The sequence below is a fragment of the Rhinatrema bivittatum genome, chromosome 5 (genome assembly GCF_901001135.1).
Source record: "Rhinatrema bivittatum chromosome 5, aRhiBiv1.1, whole genome shotgun sequence".
NCBI classification, from domain to species: domain Eukaryota; kingdom Metazoa; phylum Chordata; class Amphibia; order Gymnophiona; family Rhinatrematidae; genus Rhinatrema; species Rhinatrema bivittatum.
The window spans coordinates 45,968,325-45,992,309 of record NC_042619.1 but is presented as its reverse complement, the minus strand read 5'-3'; the positions used below and the strand labels follow the sequence as shown (position 1 = coordinate 45,992,309).

The window sequence follows — 23,985 nt, the reverse complement described above, 5'->3', positions numbered from 1 at the left end:
ATAGGATGCTGGGCTTGATGGACCCTTGATCTGACCCAGTATGGCATGTTCTTATATTTTGATATATTACACAGCAATGGTGAAATACTATATTAACAATTTTGTGGGAGACAACTGCTGGACAGTCTAGGGATACTGCCAATGACGATTGTACCAGCCACTAGCAATCAGGTTATGAATAGATATTTTTTTCAGTTAAAATGAATATTACTGTGTCCCTTTAAAGAAACCAGAACAATTGAATCCACTTCTGAAAACAGGAAACTGTACATTATGCATATGACAGCTGAACAGTTCATTGTACTAAAATGGAACACAGAGTGCTCTGTTGATACCCCCACCAAATGTGGTATGAACAAAAAAGCTGTTTAAATGATAGAAAAGTATTTACTGTTTATTGAGCATTTAGAGGTATACCCAACCTTATTTTCATTTAGCAGAATATGGAGGATTTTGCTGCTATGATAGTTCACTTCGTGCTTTTGTGGAATTGCAGGGCAGTAATGATTTTACATAAGGTACTGCGATTCAGTATAATGAGTGACTAATCTGAGCAAACTCTTTTTACTTCTGGCTTACTGTGGGAAAAATCTAATATGATTTATATTTATTTTATGAGAACCAGGGTACATAAAACCAGCATAGGTTTTGGACAGTAATCAAGGATATCATTGCTGATAATTACAATGTTGGTTATTCCACTGTAGATCTGGCTTTGGATTTCTGGACCCATGTGCTTGTATTGTGCTGAAAGACTCTACAGGTACATTCGAAGCACTAGACCTGTCACTATAACCTCTGTAACAAGTCACCCTTGCAATGTCATTGAAGTTCGGATGACAAAGGAAAATTTTAATGCAAAGCCTGGTCAGGTGAGTTAATAGCACATTGTACAATGCAACAGGTCTAGAACTGTTAGATGTGCTTTATGAAGGACCAAAAAATAAAAGATTTGATAATGAGCTTTTGAGATCGCAAAAGGTCATTTTTTCAGATGTTAACAATATGTCTTTTATGCCTGGTTTCTGTTGACCTTTTAATATGAGAGAGACCCTGTACAATAATCTGGACCTGAACACAGTTTATGATGTACAAAATATAGTAATGGTTATATACTGTGAACACATAAGATATACAGTGTGTTATACATGCTATAAAATTAAAAAAATATATTTAAATGATTGTTAAAGTCATAAAATATTAGATTATTAAAATAGTAATCTTTTATAAATGCAATTTGTATCCATTTTGCTTTTGTTTGGATGATTCGTTACAGTACATTACTCTACACTGCCCAAGAGTATCAGCGCTGGATAATCATCCATTTTCCCTGACAATGGTAAGAATTCCTTTTTACTCTGAGTTATTGTTCTCTGTGAAAACATATTCCCTTTTCAGTGAAAATCCCTCCAAGAGCAACTCGTGATGCACTTATTATGCCATCTCCAAACATAGAAGGAAGTGACAATTGTTTGCTGTTTGAATATTGCTACATGCAGTTAATTTGGAATGTGAAGATGATTGCTTGGCCTTCATTCCACACCAGGGAAAATAAAAATGTTCACTCCATTGTGTTGGCTTGAATATAAACAAAATAGCTTTGAAACCAAGTGGTTCTGAAATCATTTGTCTGGAAATATTGATGCAGAATTATTCTCGCCTTTTTTGTGATTTTCTTTTTTTGGTCAGTAAAATAGACTAGAACAATGATTGTGTTGCATTTAACTGTTTAGATCTCTTTTCTTCATTGTCTTTTGCTGTGTGTGTATGTATATATGTATATATATATCTTGACAATTTTAATGGGTGGTAATCCAGTAATATGTCACAATGGATTCTTTACATTACTTTTGTAAAATGGAAAACTTTCTGTTGTGAGTCAGATCAGCAAGGCTAAAAGAATACTATTGATTTAATCTATAGCTGTATGTAAGCATTGTGAAGGCCACAGTAGCTGCAATATGTAACACATTTACATGTGTATTTAATATTAAATCTCAGTTGGACTATATATAGTGTTGTACTTGATAACAGTTGTCACAAATGGATAACAACTTAATTGATGGGAAATGATGATTTATAATGGCTGAAGATAGTGGTGTACCTTAGAGATAATGTTGTCCCCCTCTGAGATAATAGGTTTCTACTTCAACCTGAAGTCCAGACAATATTTTAGTGTAACTTTGGATGTACCAGAGAGGAAAAAAATGTAATTATTTGAGCATGTCATAGTTTAACTGGGACCTGCAGGAGGTGCTGTGGCAGCCAGGTTCAAACCTAATTCAGGCAAGGTATGTTATCTAATAACCAGAGAACCTGCAGCAGGTGATTTCATCAGGAAGAGCGGATAGGTTAGAGAGAAAAAAAATATTGTGGTATAAGGAATTAGCAACCGTACCCGTTCTACGCCTGGGTGGCGAGCCTTTTTATTGGCACATCTGCTCTTGTTTTAAGCAGAATTTCCCTAGAAATTCACTGTGCAAGAGTGCCCCTACCACATACGCCCATCCTCATAGAGGCGCTCTTGCGCTCTGGCACACACACACATCCCCTCATATAGGCTCCCTCTCTGAAACCCACACTCAAGCATCCCGCGCACTCCCCCTCTTACCAACCAAGCTGTCTCTCGCGCTCCCCCGCACCTCCTCTCCTCTCTCATGCACACATTCTCTCTCACCGGCATCCCCCCACCCACCCTCTCTTACCTCCCATGCTCTCTCTCACACCCTCCCCATCCCCCTCTCACCAACCATGCTCTCTGTCACTCCCCCTCTCTCACACACACATTCTCTCTCACCGGCATCCCCCCATGCTCTCTCTCACACCCTCCTGCTCTCTCTCACCCTCCCCTCCCCGACACACATTCTCACCTGCATGCCGCGGGACTCGCGGCGAAGATGAAGGCCCGGCGCGCCGTTCACTGCACACGGGGGGGGCCTTCCATTTTCCCCATGAGCAGAAAATAGCAGCGGAGACCCCAGCATGCCGCGGACGGAGCGTGTCCCGCGGCACACGCTCTGTGGTGAAGATGAAGGCCCGGGCGCGCCGATCGTGGCTCACGGGGGCCTTCCCTTTTCGCTGCAAATAGCACGCCGGGCCTTCATCCTCGCTGTGAACAGAGCGGGACACGCTCCGTTCGCGGCATGCCGGGGTCTCCTCTGCTATATTCTTCCTGTCCCGCGATGGCCGCTGTCCTTCGTACCTGTTGTAGCTGGTGTTGTCACATGTCCGCTATATGGCGTGTTTGAGCCTCCAAGGCAGTCAGGGAGCCGCCTGCGCTATCCATCGGGCTGGGGAACATGCGCGAGCCCTGACGGACACACCACCAAGCCCGATATGTTATGGATTATAATCCTGGGGGCAGAGCTGGCAGTCCTGGATTACGAATGCAGGGACATTCTGGTTTAGATAGGAGTTCAGTGAAAAAGAACAATTCCTTTGAGGAAAGGTTAAAGAGAATAGGGCTCTTCAGCTTGGAAAAGAGATGACTGAGGGGAGATTTGTTTGAGGTCTATAAAATGAGTGGATTGGAACAGGTAAATGTGAATCAGTTGTTACTCTTTCAAAAAGTGCAAAGACTGGGAAACATTCAATGAAGTTATTAGGTGATACATTTAAACAAATAGGAGAAAATATATATATATTTGTTTTACTCAATTCATAATTAAACTCTGGAATTCATTGCCGGAGGATGTGATGAGAGCTGTTAGTGTAGTTGTGTTTGGAAAAGTTCCTGGAAGAAAAGTCCATACATTTTTATTAAGTTTATGTAACACTTTTCTTTGAAGGGGCATTATCCTTTAGGGCACAGAAAAATAATTTATATCTCTAAGGACGGTCTTCAATGCCACTTGTCCTCTCCTGCCGATTGTACCCCAGAGGTTAGTCCTTTCTGTGGGGGGAAGTTACTGCTTGTTGCCCAGTTGGTGAGTCATTTCCTTTATCTGTATGTATGTTTCTTTGAACTGGTGGTGTTGTGATTCTCATCTAGGACAAAATCGAAGAGCTGGGTGTTGAAAATAAAGTAGTTTACTAATTGTTTCAAAATTGTAATCAGTAACCAACTTGTAAAAATAACTGAAAATACAGCTGGATGTATCTCTTCCCTGTGTACATCTGCTGTCTCAGGTTCCAGGGGAATTTCCTAACACTCCTGCACTGAGTGTATACCGGCCCCGGTCTCTGGGAAATCCTTGTCTGTATGGGGATCCCTTTAAAGCATGAAACAATCCTACCTGAGTTCCCAGCAGAGATCTGCTACCCAGCCTGTGCCTGTGTCCCAGGGGATGGGGTGGGTGGGGGGTGGAAGATCCTATGAAGAGTCTTCGATTCTGTTCTCTCTCTTTTCTTCCACTTTGCTCTCTTTCTTATACCTCTCAGAGGGAAAGGTCTAGGCTGATAAAGATCGGGCACACTGCCAGGAGGAATGACAAAAATACCTCCTGTCAACATAGACTTCCTTTCCTAAAATGTCTCTAAACCTTCAGGAGTGACACTTTCACTGCAGCTCTTCTCTGATCTAGAAAGGTACTGGCAGATCTTCCGTTTCCTGGCCGCCTGATCCGGGGGGATATCCATCTCTAGGAATACCAGGCTTCAACCCAGCAAAACTACTCTTAAATTAGCCAGAAATTCTAACACATTCTCTCTCTAACTTTTGAGGTATATTCAGCCTGGCAGGGAATACATAGGAAGGTGTCCTATCCAAAATATACTAAAAATAAGGATGCCCGGGCCTCACTAAAAAGAAACCACATTAACAGAACTCCTCTCTCTCCAAAACCTAAACTCAAATGTCCTTACTTATAGGATAAGGTCCCCCCCACTCAGGCAGCTTCTGGAGGTGCTGACTATGGTATCCTTTCTAGCTGGATGGTGCAAGGCTATTGGGAGTCATAGTTCAGGTGAGACATGACCTAAATTTGAGGCGGCAGCAACTGCTGGCAGAAGAATGTGACATGAATTGGGAAATGAATGACTACCGGGGAGGCCAAGGACAGCTAGAGGAGCAAAGGCCAATCAGAGACTACTGGCTTGAGAGCTGCCATTCCAGATATTTATTTATGTATTCATTTTGAATTCCTATATACCGACATTCCTGTATAATATACAAATCATACCCGTTTACAATACAACAGAACAGTCGCGGATAAGGCATTACATTAAAACATTGCGTCTAAGAGGATATAAATATGAAAACATGTAAACAATTCGAATGGAACTTGAGGGGGATCCTATCAACATTAGAACCTTAAAACATTAAAGCATTAATAGAATGCAGCATTAATACATTAATAAAAGCATTAAAACATACAGAAACAGGTCATGTACCACAATGTGGGGTAGATTTTAAAAGAAGTGTGCATTTTCAAAGGACCCGGCCATGCACATAAGTGCCGATATGCACACACGTGTCAGGCTTTGAAAAAGGGGCAGCCCAGGGGCGAGTTCTGGGTGGGGCGGGATGGAGGCCGGCTGGGTCAGATATGAAATATTCTAGTAAGAGGAATTTAAGAGCATATTGCTAAGGGGCAGCCAAATGATGATGTTTTTATTAAAATTTTTCTGTACTGCCAGCTTAATTAAAAATAATCATCTAAAACAGTATACAGCATCAAAGACATAATACAGTAGTACAATAATACAAAATTAAACAATGGATATGATCTATTAGCCAGTTAACCCTTGCCATCCATACTAGTTACTCTAGGGGTGGGAAGAAATAAAAATGTAGTTTCATCTTTTTTGGGATTTTTCCTCAATTTTTTCCATGTAATGTTTATTTCATTTCTTTAGTTTTAAAAAACCGAAATAAACATAATCTACTCTGAAAAGAGAAAAAAAAGAAATGGGATCCTGAGGATTAACTAGCCTCTACCCATCCTTCCCACCCTGAAAAATGCTGGGGTCACTTGCCCGGTCTATTATTTGTAACCTATCATTAAAATCGATTGCACCTGAAGACTGGAGGGTGGCTAATGTAACCCCAATATTTAAAAAGGGCTCCAGGGGCGATCCAGGAAACTACTGAACAGTTAACCTGACTTCAGTACCAGGAAAAATAGTGAAAAGTGTTCTAAAGATCAAAGTTATAGAACATATAGAAAGACATGGTTTAATGGAACAAAGTCAGCATGGCTTTACCCAAGGGAAGTCTTGCCTCACAAATGTCTTCATTTTTTGAAGGGGTTAATAAACATGTAGATATAGGTGAAACGGTGAATGTAGTATATTTGGATTTTCAGAAGGAGTTTGACAAAGTTCCTCATGAGACTTCTAAGAAAAGTAAAAAGTCATGGGATAAGTGGCAATGTCCTTTCATGGATTACAAACTAGTTAAAAGACAGGAAACAGAGAGTAGGATTAAATGGACTATTTTCTCAGTGGAAAAGGGTATACAGTTGAGTGCCTCAATCTTTACTAGGACCGGTTCTTTTCAACATATTTATAAATGATCTGGAAAATAATGCAACGAGTGAGATGATAAAATTTGCAGATGATACTAAATTATTCAGAGTGGTTAAATCACAAGCAGATTGTGATAAATTGCAGAAGGACCTTGTGAGACTGGAAAGTTGGGCATCCAAATGGCAGATGAAATTTAATGTGGATAAGTACAAGGTGATGCATATAGGGAAAAATAACCCATGCTGTAGTTACACGACGTTACGTTCCATATTAGGAACTACAGCCCAGGAAAGTGATCTAGGCAACATAGTGGATAATACTTTGAAGTCGTCGGCTTAGTGTGCTGTGGCAGTCAAAAAAGCAAACAGAATGTTAGGAATTATTAGAAAGGGAATGGTGAATAAAACAGAGGATATAATGTCTCTGTATCGCTCCATGGAGAGACTGCAACTTGAATACTATGTACGATTCTGGTTGCCGCATCTCAAGAAATATATAGTTGTGATGGATAAGGTACAGAGAAGGGCGACCAAAATGATAAAGGGGATGGAACTGCTCCCCTATGAGGAAAGACTAAAGAGGTTAGCACTGTTCAGTTTGGAGAAAAGACAGCTGAGGGGTGATATGATAGAGGTCTTTAAAATAACGAAAGGTCTAGAATGGGTAAATATGAATTGGTTATTTACTCTTTCGGATAATAGAAGGACTAGGTGGCACTCCATGAAGTTAGCATGTAGCACATTTAAAATTAATCAGAGAAAATTATTTTTCACTGAATGCACAATTAAACTCTGGAATTTGTTACCAGATGATGTGGTTAGTGAAGTTAGTATAGCTGGGTTTAAAAAAGGGTTGGATAAGTTCTTGGAAGAGAAGTGCACTACCTGCTATTAATCAAGTTGACTTAGAAAATAACCACAGCTTTTACTAGCATCAGTAGCATGGGATATACTTAGTTTTTGGGTACTTGCCAGGTACTTGTAGCCTGGACTTGGCCACTCTTGGAAACAGGATGTTGGGCTTGGTCTGACCCAGTATGGCAATTTGGGGCCGATTTTAAAAGGGTTACACGTGTAACCCTTAAAAAAAACAAAAAAAAAAAAAACCCTGCGTGCGCCGAGCCTATTTTGCATAGACTCGACGTGCGCGCAAGCCCCGGGACACGCGAATGTCCGGGGGCAGGGCATGGCCTGAGCCTCCAGGCACAGAGGCCATTTGCCGCTGTGCCTGGAATCACAGGCCGGCCTTTGGCTGGTGCCTGTAAGTTACGCCTGCCAGGTAAGGAGGGGGGGTTTCTAGGTAGGGGTGGGTTAGGTAGGGGAAGGGAGGGGAAGGTGCGGGGGGCATGGAAGGAAAGTTCCCTCCGATGCCGCTTCGATTTTGGCGCGGCCTCGGAGGGAACGGAGGCAGACTGCGCGGCTTGGCACACCAAGTTGCACAATTGTGCACTCCCTTACGTGCGCTGACCCTGGATTTTATAACATGTGCGTGGCTGCACGTGCATGTTATAAAATCGGGAGTAGATTTGTTCGCGCCGGGTTGCACGAACAAATCTGCGCCCGCGCGCAGGTTTTAAAATCTGCCCTTTATGTTCTTTTATATTGGGTCAGGTAATATAAAGGCATCAGCAGACAGGTAGAGATGGGACTTTTTTGGTATTTGAGTTGTATGGGGCTTAAAGATACAGGGGTCATCTGTTAGTGGGGTGGGGGGTTTGACTGGTTGGGGGGAGAACTCTAGGCTAGTAGTCCTGGTTAAGGTTGCTATAGGAGGAGGGGCAGGTGCGTTAACTTGCCGATGCTTTCAGGAGAGATAGGTAAATCTCTAGAGAGGCAGTTAACTTTCCAGGATGTTTTTCAGACAGCAAATTGTATTGTGATCTCTTTTAAGCCCTGTTAGTATTAAAGAGCAATTTTGCATGCATTTAAATGCAATCCAGCACATTTTATTTTCCTTGTGTTGGGATAAATTTTATTACATTACTGATAATGCCTATGAGGATATAGCTAATAACATGCACTAATGTTGTTTTTAACATGTACTCTCTGCCAAATTTTGCTTTTAATATGTTAAAGCATTAGCACAGCTTAGTAAATATGTTTTTAAATGGTTTCCTGAAAGAAGACAAATGGTATATTTAAATACTCTAGCATTTATAAAAATCTTTCTTCCCTGAGACTTGCCAAAAAAATGGAAACCCAACCCATGAGTGCTTCCTAATGCAGTGCATCTCAACCAGAGTGCCAGGGCATACCGATGTGCCTTCAGACCTGATCAGGTATGCCATGGAAAAGTCCCCACTGTTTGATGCTCAGATCCAGACCAGAACATAAGAACATGCCATACTGGGTCAGACCAAGGGTCCATCCAGCCCAGCATCCTGTTTCCAACAGTGGCCAATCCAGGCCATAAGAACCTGGCAAGTACCCAAAAACGAAGTCTATTCCCTGTTTCCATTGCTAGCAATAGCAGTGGTTATTATCTAAGTCAGCGCTTCTCAACCGGTGTGTCGCGACACATCAGTGTGTCTCCAAACACCGGCAGGTGTGTCGCATCTCCCGGTGTCCCACTGCCCCGTTGTACTTTCCTTCTCCCTTTTTCCAGCCTCCGCGGGCCAATTGAGCCTCCTTTCTTCCTACCCCCACAGCCCAATGGGAAGCCTCCTTCATTCTGCCTTCCCCCGCACAGGCCAGTCGGAAGCCTCCTCCCTTCTACCTGCCAGTGGGAGTAGGAAGAAGGGAGGAAGCCTTTGATTGGCCAGTGAGCCAGGCACAGCATAGCCCGGGAGTGGGGTGGGAGGAATGGCAGTGTAGAACCCCGACGAAGCAAGGCCACTATTGGAGCCCATTCCCGTAGCGGTGAAGGAGAAAACCCGACCCCGATGGTGCAAGGCTGCTATGGAAGCCCATCCCCGTAGCGGTGAAGAGGAAACCTGACCCCGACGGTACAAGGCCGCTGCAGGAGCCCATCCCCGTAGCGGTGAAGGAGAAAACCCGACCCCGATGGTGCAAGGCCGCTACAGAAGCCCATCCCCATAGCGGTGAAGAGAAATCCCAACCCCGACGGTACAAGGCCGCTACGGGAGCCTATCCCCCTAGCGGTGAAGGAGAAAACCCGACCCCGATGGTGCAAGGCCTCTACGGAAGCCCATCCCTGTAGCGGTGAAGAGAAAACCCGACCCCCAACTGAGGCACCCATCCCTGTGGCGCCGAAAAAAGAAGGCCCGCCGGATTAAAGCCGCGGCAGAACTGGAGCCCATCCCTGCAGTGAAGGAAGAAATTGTTTTTGGTGAGAGCTGGTGTGTCTGTGTGAATGGATGCATGGGTGAGAGCTTGTGTCTGTGAATGGATGCATGGTTGAGAGCTTATTTTTGTGGGTGTGATGGATGCATGGGTGAGAGCTTGTGTCTGTGGGTGTGAATGGATGAGAGCTTGTGTCTGTAGGTGTGAATGGAAGCCTGGGTGAGAGCTTGTGTGTGGGGGTGTGAGAGCTTTTGTGTGTGATTGAGAACTTGTATATAAGAGAGCATGTGTGTGATTGAGAGAGCGAGACTGGACAGCAAGGTGATGTGTTTCTGTGTGAGAAAGAGAAACTGGTCAGGAAGATGACTGGTGTGAAAGAGACCGATACTGGTCGTGGGGGTCTAATTTGGGGGTATGTGTGTTGTGAGTGACTGGTTGTGGGCGCTAAGGAAGAAGATTGAGGACAGAGTTTCAGCAGCTCTTGCTGCTTCTGGTGAGTGCTATTGGCCTGGAAAGGAAAGGAGTTAGGAGAGTTGCTGGCGAGGGTAAGTAAAGGTGACTTTTTAAATTTATTTTTCTTGATTGACTGCCATTTTAATTATTGGGTATTATGCGATGTCTGCTGTTTTGAAATATTTTATTGATATTTGGACATGTTTTAATAATTTTTATGAGTATTTAATTGAATATTATTCTGTTCAGCAGCTGTTTTGTAACATTTTTGGTATAACTTTTCAGTTATTTCTGTCTGGGGCTCTGTAGCAGCTTGGTTTATTCTGTTTTCCCAATAGGAAATGTATTAGTGTTTAGAGCCTGGTTTAATAGTTGTATTTCTTAGATAGGATTGTTACTGTTGCGTGTGTTCCATATTACAGGTGTAACTTTGTGCGGGTTAGTTTGTGTGCATTATTGAGATCCAGGGATTATGTTAGGTGCTATATTTCTCTTTCCATTTCTCCAGGTTCGCGCTGCATGCAGAGTGGCTTTTTTGGTTTTCCATTCCATATTTATAATTTGTGGTTTTTCTGTACTTGGTGAAGGTCAGTTCTGGGTGTGTGACCAATGTGAGGTATTTTACTAGCATATAGGCATTTGTATCAATCTTATTTGTTGTGTTTTCTCAATAGGATATGCATTCGTGGTAAATTACTGTCTTTTCATAAGGAAGGCTATTGTGCCTGGTAGGAAAGGGAGTTTGTTTTGCTTTTACTGAGATGTCATCAGAACCAGAATATCTTTTTTGTAGGTGAGTTGTACGGGTAATGCCCTAGATCTGCTCTGCACTCATTGCTGGGGGTTGAGGGGATTCCTGTGGTTGCAGAGTGCATGTTACATTTAGCTCCGTGATGGTCACATGTTCAGTGTCTCGCATGTGAGAACCATTTGTCAGGTATGTCCTGGGCAAAAAAAGGTTGAGAACCACTGATCTAAGTCAGTTTAATAGCAGGTAATGGACTTCTTCTCCAAGAACTTATCCAATCCTTTTTTAAACACAGCTATACTAACTGCACTAACCACATCTTCTGGCAACAAATTCCAGAGTTTAATTGTGCATTGAGTGAAAAAGAACTTTATCTGATTAGTTTTAAATGTGCCACATGCTAACTTCATGGAGTGCCCCCTAGTCTTTCTATTATTCGAAAGAGTAAAAAAACGATTCACATCTACCCGTTCTAGACCTCTCATAATTTTAAACACCTCTATCATATCCCCCCTCAGCCGTCTCTTCTCCAAGCTGAAAAGTCCTAACCTCTTTAGTCTTTCCTCATAGGGGAGCTGTTCCATTCCCTTTATTTTGGTCACCCTTCGCTGTACCCCCTCCATCACAATTATATCTTTTTTGAGATGTGGCAACCAGAACCTGGACTGTGTTCTTGTTTATGGTCAGAGATCACTTTTAGACATTTAATATAAAAATAGAATAGATTTTTACATAGGATTTAAAACCCCAAATAGTTTTATTTCCTGTTCTTTCTAGCTAGTGGCAGTCATATCCTGCTTCATACCACAGAAGCAAACTACAGAAATTAATGATCAGTGGAGGAAGAATACATGAATGGTGAAATAGATCTGAATTTAATTTCTAATGTCTTAGCAAAAGAAAAGATTGAGATAATAGCAGGAGGCTCTGTCAAAAGGACTTAGACCAGACAGAGCTCAGCACATTACAGGAAAATGTCTGAACTGATCACAGATGGAAATTACCATTGACCTTTTTCTGAATAGATCATGATGACCACACAAGATCATACACTGAAATGAGCTAATAAGAGCTTATCAGTGCATTCTGTTGTAGTCATGCACCCCCTGGAGTCAAAAAAATGAATTGTGTATCTGGAAGGCCTGGCATTAAGATAGCATGAAATGGCAAAACAGTCCAGGAACCAAATGCCAGCAACTCATGAACCAGATATTTATGACGACAAGTTAAGCTATGCCTATGATGACCACATATAAAACCACTAGCGCAGAAGCTCAAACCAGGAAGATTTCAACAGGAAGTGCTGAGTAGGGATGTGAATCGTTTTTGAACGATTAAAATTATCGTCCGATAATTTTAAAATCGTTCTAAACCGTTAGAGTACACGATACAATACAAATGCCCACGATTTATCATCAGGAGCATTTATATTGTATCGTTATATAGGGCACGGGAATTATTTGGGGGAGGGTGGGAAAACCGGCACACCAACACAACCTCTAAACCCACCCCGACCTTTTAAAACAAATTCCTTACACTCCCCCACCCTCTCGAACCCCCCCAAAATGTTAAATTACCTGGTGGTCCAGTGGGGGGGGGGGGGTCCCCAGCGCGATCTCCCGCTCTTGGTCCATCGGCGCCATTTTGGCTACCACTGATAAAAAGGCGCCGATGGCCCGAAAAAAAAACCCCACCCCGACCCTTTTCAAATTACCCCTTTGCTTCTCCCACCCTCCCGACCTCCCCCAAAAACATTTTACTTGTACCTGGTGGTCTAGCGGGGGGTCCAGGAGCCATCCCTTCAATCGTGCTGGAGGTTTCAAAATGGCGCCGATCGCCTTTGCCCTTACCTTGTCACAGGGAGCGACCGTCGCTCCCTGTGACAAGGTAAGGGCAAAGGCGATCGGCGCCATACTGGCAGTCTATCGCCTTTGCCCATACCTTGTACTGTGAACTGTGCTGAGAACTAAAGACATTGCAGGAGGGTCCCAGCAGCACACAGACATGCCCTGCTAAAACAATTTCTTCAGTTTTACCAATGACTTCTGGAGCAACTAAAATTCAGGTGATATAAATCTTAAATGGGTGTTAAATATTGTGTGTTGGATTATTTGACCAATTGCTTGGGATATAAGCAAAGAATATGGTGAAATTGTATAATAATCTTTACTTGATTCTATTATTTCCTCTTAATTTTGGGTCTTGGTCCTCTAGGAGCCCCAGCTTATGGTCTAAGAACTTCATAACAAGAGTCATTCAGTGGTGGCTCTTAAAAATGGAAAAGTTGCTTTCTGAGAACATTTGGAATAATTCATGTTAATTCTTCCTAGCTACAGTGTTAATGGTCAGTAGCAATGAATATTAGCTGTTTTATATAAAAATTTAAAATATACAGGACATCTTTCTGTTCTTTTTAGCTAGTGAGAATCATATTCTGTCTTGGCAGAAGCAGGAGACCACAGCAGGGAAGAGTCTGGGAGGGGGGAGAACACATGAACAGTGAGAGATGTCATAATCTAGTTGCTTTACATGCCAAAAGAAAATCAGGGTGTGTGTTACCTGCAGAAGGTGCGACAAATGGACCTTGGATACACTGAACTCACTATAATGCAAGAAGACTCTAGATGGCTAATCAGATACAAACCTTTTCTACCAAGTAAGGTATGATATTGAGCTGACTCAATGCCAGTCAATCAGATTGGAAATAAACTGTAGCTATTTATTGGCCTGATAATGGGCTGCTGACACACAGGATATTTGACTGATTCACAATCCCAGTCAAAATATGTTAGTAACTCTGTTAAGCTAATCACAGATCTGGAAGGCCTGACTATAAAATGCAAAATTAGTTGTCTTTTGAACTTGCTAACCAGTGAGAGATGCCTAGCACCAGACACCAGTTATTCACAAATCAGATACCCATTATAATAGGCTAAGCTGTGCCCGTGATCACATATTAAACTACCAAAACAGGAAGTAATCAACAAAGTGCTGAGAACAGAAATAATCAGAGAGAACTTAGGCATACCCTGATATGAACTAAATTAGTAATGACTTTTTATACAACTGAAATTCAGGTGGTATAGATTAGAGATGTGCATTTATTTTTGCTGAATTGGAAAATTTAAACAAAATTATCCAATTGTTTTTCAAACAAGTCCCGCTTGTTTGAAAAACAAGCGGGACTTTCCCATTTTTTCGCGAAAATTAGTTTTTCAGATTAGTGCGCACTAACGGGAGTTAGTGTCCGCTAACTTCCATTAGTGTGCGCTAACAAAAACTAACAAAAAGTAACAAAATCTAATGGGTTTTGTTAGTATGCGCTAACGGGGAGTTAGCACGGACTAACCCAAAAAAATGAATTTTCGCGAAAAAAAACCCCAAACCACAAAAAAAAAACATTTCCCATGGTGGCCGAAAAACGAAAACGACATGAACACAAAAAAAATTCACATCTCTAGTGTAGATGGTGGTTAGATAATTCTATTTAGGGGTTATCTGACCAGCCACTCAAGGTGAGTAATAAATGTGATGACATTGTATAATAAACTTTGCATGACTCCATTATTATTTCTTCCTCATTTTGGATCTGAGGGGTGGGAGGTGGGGTTCTGGTAGTGGGGGGATGGCATACTAAAGGCCCCAACTCATAATGTTGTGAGACATAGAAAAGGGCAACAAAAAATGATAAAGGAAAAGCTCCCTTGTGGAGAACAGCGAAACAGATCGGGTCTCTGAAAAGACTGAGAAGGGGATATGATTGAGATTTATAAAATCACAACTGGGGTAAAACGAATACATAAGGAATGGTCATTTACCCTTTCAAATAACCTAGAACCAGGGGATATTCCATGAAGCCAGCAACTGGCAGATTTAAAACAAATCATAAGAAATATTTTTTCACTTTGTGCACTATAAAGCTATGTAATTTGTTGCCAGAAAATGTAGTCAAAACATCTAACAGAGTGGGGATCAAAAAAGGATTGGACAAATTTCTGAAGGAAAAGTCCATGAACAGTCATTAGCCAGGTGGACTTGGGAAAGCCAGCGCTTACCCCTGGGAGTGAGATACAAGAAATAGATCAACTATTGGGAATCTTCTGGGTTCTTGTGACCCAGGCTGGCCATGGTCTGAGACAAGATTCCTGGGCTCAATAGACCTTGGTTTGTCTAAGCATAGGAATTCTTATGTTCATATGTGTTTAATTAATGGGTAACCTGGGAAATAGCAGGGCTCCACTTTGTGCAGCATACATAGTACTTTTGCAGCACCACCTCATCTTCACTTTCCTTAGCTTCCTTTTCCAGCCTCTATCTTATCCCCAGGCTGAGTGATAAAGGGAAAACATGTACTGAATATTGGATGTAACTCTCTCTGGGTGTTGAGAGCAGCAACAGTGAAGAAGCTCTGGCAGCCAAGGTAATTAACCAAGCTGGTTGCCTGCATCACACTGACTTCTCCCTTCTCCCACACTTGTATATAGAGGGTACTGTCCTGCTGTAATATATCCCTTCCCCCCCAGCATAGATCCTTTGTTTTTAAAATTGGAAGAAACTGGTGGGGTTCTCAGTACTTTTCTAGCTCTTTCGATCGTAAGAGTTCTTTCCATGACTACATTGTCCAAGCTATGGAGATCAATGTGCTACACATTTTTGTTAATGTAGGTGTGCCTTGGGCTTGAAAACGTTGGGAACCACTGTCTTATACATATTTTATTATCAATCAGATGGAATTTATTAATAATTCAGCTGAAAGCATATTTGGATATCTCAGGAATAAATGTATATTGTACATTCCATATTAATTTTGCACAAAACCCCAAATCAGTTTTTCATCTTTCAATGTGATGATGGTATATTATTGTAATAATCCTTTCATGGTGCTTCTCTTGTGCTTGGCTACCAAGATGCTTTTTCAGTTACTAAACTCTTTTGCTCTCTCATCTTGTGTTACTAACAATTTTCAGTCACTTCATAAATAAATAATTTGAGTTTGTTTGGTGCTCTAAGAATTGGCTCTGTTGTCTTTCATTTTCTAGTGTCCTACGGAAACCAAAGAAATATTTGGGATTCATTTAAAAGTTGTAGGAGATTGGACAGGTATGTTCAAAATTGTTCTTTCTGAAAATCAGGTGGTAAATTGTTTAAAAATTAAATAATTTGTTAATTTACTGTAGTTAAAACTATTTACCTTGAATATGCAACTTTTTAGTTTATAGGTCTTATTAAAAGCACTTCTGCTTGCTTGACGTTTCAAATTTATCCTTGGGATTACAATACTACAGTATAGTATTGTACACCTCAAAACTTATTTTTTTAACTAATTTAAGGCATTTTTCTGATTGCATATCTTAGTTGATCTTTAACATCTTTCAACCAGCTGACACTCTCAAAGATCTGTAGCTCTCTTACAGACCCAGTGTGTTTTTGGGAGTTACAGTGAAATAAAAACCAGGTCATGAAGAAAATATTTATGAAAAATTAAATGTCTGCTTTTGCTGGTATAGGATGCTTAATTTTAATTCTGCACATCCATAGAGGAGGAATGGGGGACATTTTCAACTTAGCTGACTTTGAAATGAAATGCCTCTTCTGCTGTCAGGATTGAATTATTGCATTCAGATGTGCTTTTTATTCTGGATAATGCATGTCTGGTATTACAATAGCAGGTGTAGCTATCATCATTTAGCTCATTAACAATAATTTGTAGCAGTTAATGGATTTTTAACAAGGCCTGCTGTATTTTTTTTTTGCCAAAATTAGCGGCGATAGTAAAAGTACTCAAATGTGGAGTGATGAGATAAAAGAATTTTTATGTGGCTGTAGTAGTCTGGTTGTCTGCCAGTTTAATAAAAAGTTTTGGTGCCCTGGGTCTGCAGGTGGCTTGCTTTTCATTTATCTCAGATTTCCCACTAGTCTGCAGCTATCATCTAGAACTGAGGAGTCAAACAGAGTTCTTGTGATGGTAGAATGCCAGTTTGTCAACTCTCCTTAATGTCTGCATACTTTCTTCACTCATCTCAGTAGAATTTGGTTGTTGACTTCCTTGAATATTTCATTTACATAAGATATAATTTTGTATATATGTAGCAAAATTTCTCCTTCATATTGCAACATGTTTTCCTTGCAGAAGAAACTCGTACATAGTAATATGTGCTGTTGCTCATATAAGCTTTCATTTGCTTTTAAAATTTAAATGCAATTAAATGCAGTTATCTGTCAAGCTCTTCAGGACTACACATGCTACTAAATTCATATGTGGTCTGAGATTCGTGCACGCATTAGTTTTGTTTTCACATACAGTGCCCGCTCTTGTGATATAGCTCCGGAGAGAGAATATCTCAATATCTATGCAACCTATGATTAGATAAGCCCGGTGCTACACAGGCTTCACCACATAAGCCAATAAGAATTTTGTGGCAACATATGACGGTTGCTAGATATCCTTCTAAGAAGAGTTCTCATATATAGCTGAATTGATTTACTTGTGACTTTAAAGGGCAAGCATGAGCCTAGTAGAAGGTAAAGCCCATTCTGGTTTTATCAAAAGCAGAATTTTTTAAAATTAATTTTGGCTTAGCTGTTTGGTTGATACCACAAACGTCTGGTGCTATATTAGTTTGTATTATCTGAGATGATTCCTTCAGTGCCTTTTACACAATGATCTTGGCTTATCCATTGCAAAATTCAATCACCTTTTTTTTCATTTTGGTAGTTGAAAATGTTTTCTCTGATGGTAACTTTAAAACAAGCATGTGTGCATGCCAGCATATGCTGGAATTTTAAATTGTCTACGCAAATACGCATATATATAAAATACGTCTAGTGCGCACATGTGCTCCTAATTTTAAGCAGTTACGCTAGGAAACATTATTTGTATATCTTTCCTTAGGTCTTGTTGGATTTTACATGTGCAAGTGAGCACATTTTAAAATATGCGCATGTGAAGGAAATAACCAGTTTGACCACTTAGTCCACTAGTTTGCCTGTTCTATCAATAGGTCATCAAGACCCCTCTGGTTCTTCAAACTGCACTCCCCCCTCATCCAGTCAGTTTTTGGCTATAATGAGTTCTTTTCAGACTTATACCTGATAAAGAGCAGAAGTAAATATGCGCAAATCGGCCAATGCGCAATACGTTCACTGAATTTAAAATCGGGATTTATGAGTGTAAATGTCTGCCTCACCATAAATCCACCCTTTTTTCATGTGTTTTGTTGCACAGGCACGTGCATATACACACATAATTTTCTGGTTTGAAAATGAGTTGCTCGTGCTCTGCCTATATACTCATGTTATATTTTCATGAGCAACTCTTTCAAAGTTCAACCCTTTGGCTAATAGAAAGTGATTTCATTTAGCAATTACATATAGCTGTAACTTAGAAATTGTAAGTGAATGGAACAATCATAACTATCAGGCTCTCTCCTCATTAAAAAGCATTCATATTGTAATTTATTTCATGGGGCTCATTTTAAAATAAAGGAATTTTAAGTTTCTTTAAGGGGTGCGTACTAAAATCTTTTTTTCTCTTATTATTTAAGTACTTCAGCTTAGTCAATGATATGCTAAATTACTGAAGAATTCTTCACTTGAATCTTTGATTTGCTGCCAGAAATGTGTAGCTCAGTTTTGGCAGCCATATTGCTCTATCATAAAATAGTAAATGACAGCAGTAAAAGACCATCTGGCCAATCCAGTGTGCCAAATTATTCTCTTCACACTGTTAAGGATACATCCAATCTGCCAGCCATACAGTATGAACACCTGCAAGACTTCTCCTTACCATTGTAAGTCTCTCTTTTTTTTTGTCTTCTTCATTTGTACTCCACTATCAGGTAGAAGAATATAGAAGATCCCCAATTAGTTCCCTTCAGCAAACACTTTTTTCCCATGCCTAATCTCAAAGCTCAGAAATAATCTGCATAGCCATGTGGTATGGTCATTGCCTAAACATCTGAACTCTCAAGCCCCCTACATTGCCTGTCGGACACACCAGGTTACTAGGGATGTGCTTCCTAAAAAATGTCATCCCATTTTATATTTTGTTTTCGGGAAGGGGGGGGGGGCATGACTGTCATTTCATTTAATGTTTATTTTGTTTCTGTCCCTTATGTACGTTTTTTATGTAATCTGCCAAGAATGGTAGTTTGGCAGATAAGAAATTGTTTAAAACAAATATATAAATAAATTGCAACTGTGTTATCTGTGCTTATCGATTCTGATAATCCAAAGTTTTGGGGGAATACTCAGTAGTGTGATGCGTTACGGGTGGACATTTTTTATTGCGCTTTTGTCGCACTAAGTTTTCATTTTTGCATTTCTATTTGGATATTTTTTTTGTTTGATAATTAAATATTTAATGTAAAAAATATGAAAAGAAATGTGTAGTAGTAATGTTAGTGCAGAGTGGAATAATAATTGGTTAAGTGGGACCATTTAAGTTCATCTGCATTTTGTATATTATCCTAATGCATCAGATTCTAAAGCCTATTATAATGTAAAGCTAAATTTAGGTTGCCTGTGCACTTTAGTGTTTAGGTCCCCAAGATGGGTCTTCAGTATTCTGACTTGAAAAAAATTTGGTAGATTACATGATCTTATGGTCCATATCTGTCATCAGATTCTGTTTCTATGAATTAGTTAAACTACTACTGCTACTTATGATCTCTAAAATGCTACTAGACATAAGCAGCACTGTACAGATATGTTTAAGAAAGTCCCTGCCCAGTGGAGATTATAAACATACATGATAAATGAGACAATGGGAAGTATATTTATTGTAGAGAAGTGCTTAATTTTTCAAAGCTGCCTCGAAAAGATACGTTTTTAGACTGGATTTGAATATAGCCAAGGAAAAACTTGACACATTGAATCAGGAAATCTGTTCCAGGCATATGGTGTAGCAAGGTGGAAAGCACCATCATGATTTGGTATTGAAGAAAAAGGGCACAGATGAGAGTGGTGAATAAGAGTTCACAAGGAAGAGCGTAAGGAAATGAGTTAAAGAATGAATACATCTGTAAGCGAGTAAGAGAAGATAGATCGGGTTAAAGATGTCTATATTAGGGGTCTATGGGGAAAAAAAATATTTTTTTCGGTTCATTTTCAGGAGTCTTTCCTCACAAATTTCAGTTTGTGGAATTTTTGATTCATTAAATTCATGTGAAAAACGAATCAAATATTTAAAAAAAAAAGACAAAAAAATGAAAACGGGGCATTCCATCCCTCTCTTCCCCCCCCCAACCTGGAAATATTCAGGGACCAGGATTCTTCCCCCCCCCCCCCAACCCCTACTTATCTGGTCTGGTGGGGACCTGCTGGTGGAAGAAGGATCCATCTGAAGAAAATAGGATAAAACATAAGCATTGTCAAGTAAAGTGTAAAACATTGATAAGATAGGCAAAGAGAGAAATTGAAATGAAGTTGGCCATAGAGGCAAAAACTCATAATAAAAACTTTTTAAAATATATCCAAAGCAAGAAACCTGTGAGGGAGTCTGTTGGACTATTAGATGACCGAGGGGTTAAAGGGGCTCTTAGAGAAGATAAGGCCATTGCAGAAAGACTAAATTAATTCTTTGTTTTCGTGTTTACTAATGAGGATGTTGGGGAGATACCAGTTCCGGAGATGATTTTCAGGGGTGATGAGTCAGACGAACTGAACGAAATCACTGTGAACCTGGATGATGTAGTAGGGCCAGATTGACAAACTAAAAAGTAGCAAATCACCTGGACCGGATGGTATGCATCCTAGGGTACTGAAGGAACTCAAAAATGAAATTTCTGATCTATTTGTTAAAATTTGTAACCTGTCATTAAAATCATCCATTGTACCTGAAGACTTGGAGGGTGGCCAATGTAACCCTAATATTTAAAAAAAAGGCTCCAGGGGCGATCTGGGTAACTATAGACCAGTGAGCCTGACTTCAGTGCCGGGAAAAACAGTGGAAACTATTCTCAAGATCAAAATCATAGAGCATATAGAAAGACATGGTTTATTGGAAAACAGTCAACATGGATTTACCCAAGGGAAGTCTTGCCTAACAAATCTGCTTCATTTTTTTGAAGGGGTTAATAAACATGTGGATAAAGTTGAACCGGTAGATGTAGTGTATTTGGATTTTCAGAAGGCATTTGACAAAGTCCCTCAAGAGAGGCTTCTACGAAAACTAAAATGTCATGGAATAGGAGGCGATGTCTTTTTGTGGATTACAAACTGGTTAAAAGACAGGAAACAGAGAGTAGGATTAATTTTCTCAGTGGAACAGGGTAAACAGTGGAGTGCCTCAGGGATCTGTACTTAGACAGGTGCTTTTCAATATATATATAAATGATCTGGAAAGGAATACGACGAGTGAGGTTATCAAATTTGCGGATGATACAAAATTATTCAGAGTAGTTAAATCACAAGCGGACTGTGATACGTTACAGGAGGACCTTGCAAGACTGGAAGATTGGGCATCCAAATGGCAGATGAAATTTAATGTGGAAAAGTGCAAGGTGTTGCATATAGGGAAAAATAACCCATGCTGTAGTTACACGATGTTAGGTTCCATATTAGGAGCTACCACCCAGGAAAAAGATCTAGGCATAATAGGACCTCATTTTCTAAAGTATCGCAGGCCTGCGATACTTTAGAAAATCACGCTAATGGGGGGGCGGGGGGGTCGAAAAGGGGGGGCGATCCTGCGTTAGCTGCGGTGCGATCACTGCCGGTTTTACACCCAGTAGCGCCACTGTGAAAGGTGATGCTATTGGGCGCGAAAAGGCTCCTTACCTTTTCACCGTCCATGCCTTCTTTGCAGAGTCTGTCCTGGTGATGCCCCCACTCCTCCTCTTCCGGGGCCGAATCCGCCCCCATATCACTAGCGCACGCTTGCGCTGATAACGCATTGGAAAATGCGTTATCATAGTGGATAATACTTTAAAATCATCGGCTCAGTGTGCTGCAGCAGTCAAAAAAGCAAACAGAATGTTAGGAATTATTAGGAAGGGGAATAGTTAATAAAATGGAAAATGTCATAATGCCTCTGTATTGCTCCATGGTGAGACTGCACCTTGATTACTGTGTACAATTCTGGTGGCCACATCTCAAAAAACATATAGTTGCGATGGAGAAGGTATAGAGAAGGGCAACCAAAATGATAAAGGGGATGGAACAGCTCCCCTGTGAAGAAAAGCTGAAGAGGTTATGGCTGTTCAGTTTGGAGAAGCGACGGCTGAGAGGGGATATGATAGAGGTCTTTAAGATCATGAGAGGTCTTGAACGAGTAGATGTGACTCGGTTATTTACATTTTCGAAAAATAGAAGGACTAGGGGGCATTCCATGAAGTTAGCAAGTAGCACATTTAAGATTAATCGGAGAAAATTCTTTTTCACTCAAGGCAGAATAAAGCTCTGGAATTTGTTGCCAGAGGATGTGGTTAGTGCAGTTAGTATAGCTGGATTCAAAAAAGGTTTGGATAAGTTCTTGGAGGAGACGTCCATTAACGGCTATTAATCAAGTTTACTTAGGGAATAGCCACTGTTATTTCTTGCATCAGTAGCATGGGATCTTCTTAGTGTTTGGGTAATTGCCAGGTTCTTGTGGCCTGGTTTGGCCTCTGTTGGAAACAGGATACTGGACTTGATGGACCCTTGGTCTGACCCAGCATGGCAATTTCTTATGTTCTTAGGTTCTTATGGTGAAGCCCAAGCCGAAGAAACAGTAGGTTGCTGCAACATCTGCCTATGCAGGGCAGACAACTCTGCCAAGGCCAGAGCCTGATGTTGTGGCTCAGCCCAGATCTCAGGTTCCAGTGTTGGGACCTAGGTTGGAGCTGGGGCCAAGTCCAGGTCTCATTTCTGAAGCCTCAACCCGGAATCAGGTCTGACACTGCAGTCCGGCCTAGAGACTGGGTCCCAATGCTGGGGCCTGACTTGCAAAGCTAGATCCCAATGCCGGGGCCTCGGCCTGGACCTAATGCCTGGGTCCCAATGCCGGGGCCTCGGCCTGGACCTAATGGGTAGGGCCTTTCCCTAGGCAAGACACCAGTCCCAGGCCTGAGGCCTGGTCCCAATGTAGGGACTCAGTCCAGAACTAGGCCTTAACCTAGCCTAGCATCAGGCCCAGGTTTTGCAGCAGCTCCGAGATACTCTTTCTTCTTTTCTTTTTCAACTGATGCCATCTACTGGGATCATACCAGAGTTAATTAACTCAGGCATATTCACCCCAAGGGATGGTGCATTTTGATGTATGGCATTGACGTAGGGCCTGATTCCAGGTCGATACCCCGGCCTCTGGGCAGGACCATGGTGTCAGGCTCCGGCTTAGGCTGAGGTGCCGGCATCTCGCTCAGAAATATGTCGCAACCCTTGCTTTGGCCTCTGGCTTAAGCCTTGGCCCGATGTATTCATTTAAAATGAATGCAATGAATAAGGTTTGTTTCATTCGAAGGGGCCCTCTATTCATTTCAGGGTTCCCTGAATCAAATGAATTGCCCTTATTTGTCACATTTTGCGCATTCATTTTTAAAAGAATGCTCATCCCTAAACTGTATTTGAAAGTAGATGGGAAGCCAATGTAATGATTTGAGAAGGGAGGTTATATGGAAGTAGGAAATCATACAGCTGAATTGTGAACAGCTTACTGTTGTGAACCTGCCCGCGAAGGACATGGGCAAGTCCCCTAACTTCTCTCTGCTCAGCTGAGTGCGGCAGACCGCCGCCATCCTCTGCAGCCCAGAAGCCGCGGCCATCTCCTGTCCTGCACGGCAGGGCTAAGCTCGCTGGGTGTCTTCTTCTGTGGCTGAGGCTGCCGCTGAGGATGTGTCAGGTCCTACTTCACCTGACACATCCTCTTCACGGCTGGAGCCACTGCTGGGGGTCCTTGGACGGCAAGGGAGCCATCCTTGCCATTGCAGGGATCTTCTGATGGCATGGAAGCCATCCCTGCCAGTTCCTCTTCCATCCTCCGTCTTCGCAGCAGGGAGCCACTCCAGCTTGGGCCTTCCATGTGGCAGAGACACCGCCAGTATCTCTGTCTCTTCCTGCTCTCTCCAGCTTCTCCTTAGGCGCAGGCACGCACCTCTCTCCTGCTCTTAAAGGGCCACTGGCGGGAAAAGCCCTGTAGCCCTTGGAGATGACATCATC

At 41.5% G+C, this 23,985-nt stretch overlaps 1 protein-coding gene across 2 annotated transcripts in view; it reads left to right on the top strand.

The window, feature by feature from the left end:
• The window catches only part of NOX4 (NADPH oxidase 4), a 318,054-nt gene that overhangs the window by 133,837 nt on the left and 160,232 nt on the right, over positions 1 to 23,985 (top strand). For both annotated transcript variants that reach the window (XM_029602293.1, XM_029602294.1), the window contains exons 10-12: positions 708 to 872; positions 1,277 to 1,339; positions 15,891 to 15,951. In XM_029602293.1, the coding sequence (XP_029458153.1) occupies positions 708 to 872; positions 1,277 to 1,339; positions 15,891 to 15,951 (289 nt within the window). The remainder of the gene's footprint in view (positions 1 to 707; positions 873 to 1,276; positions 1,340 to 15,890; positions 15,952 to 23,985) is intronic.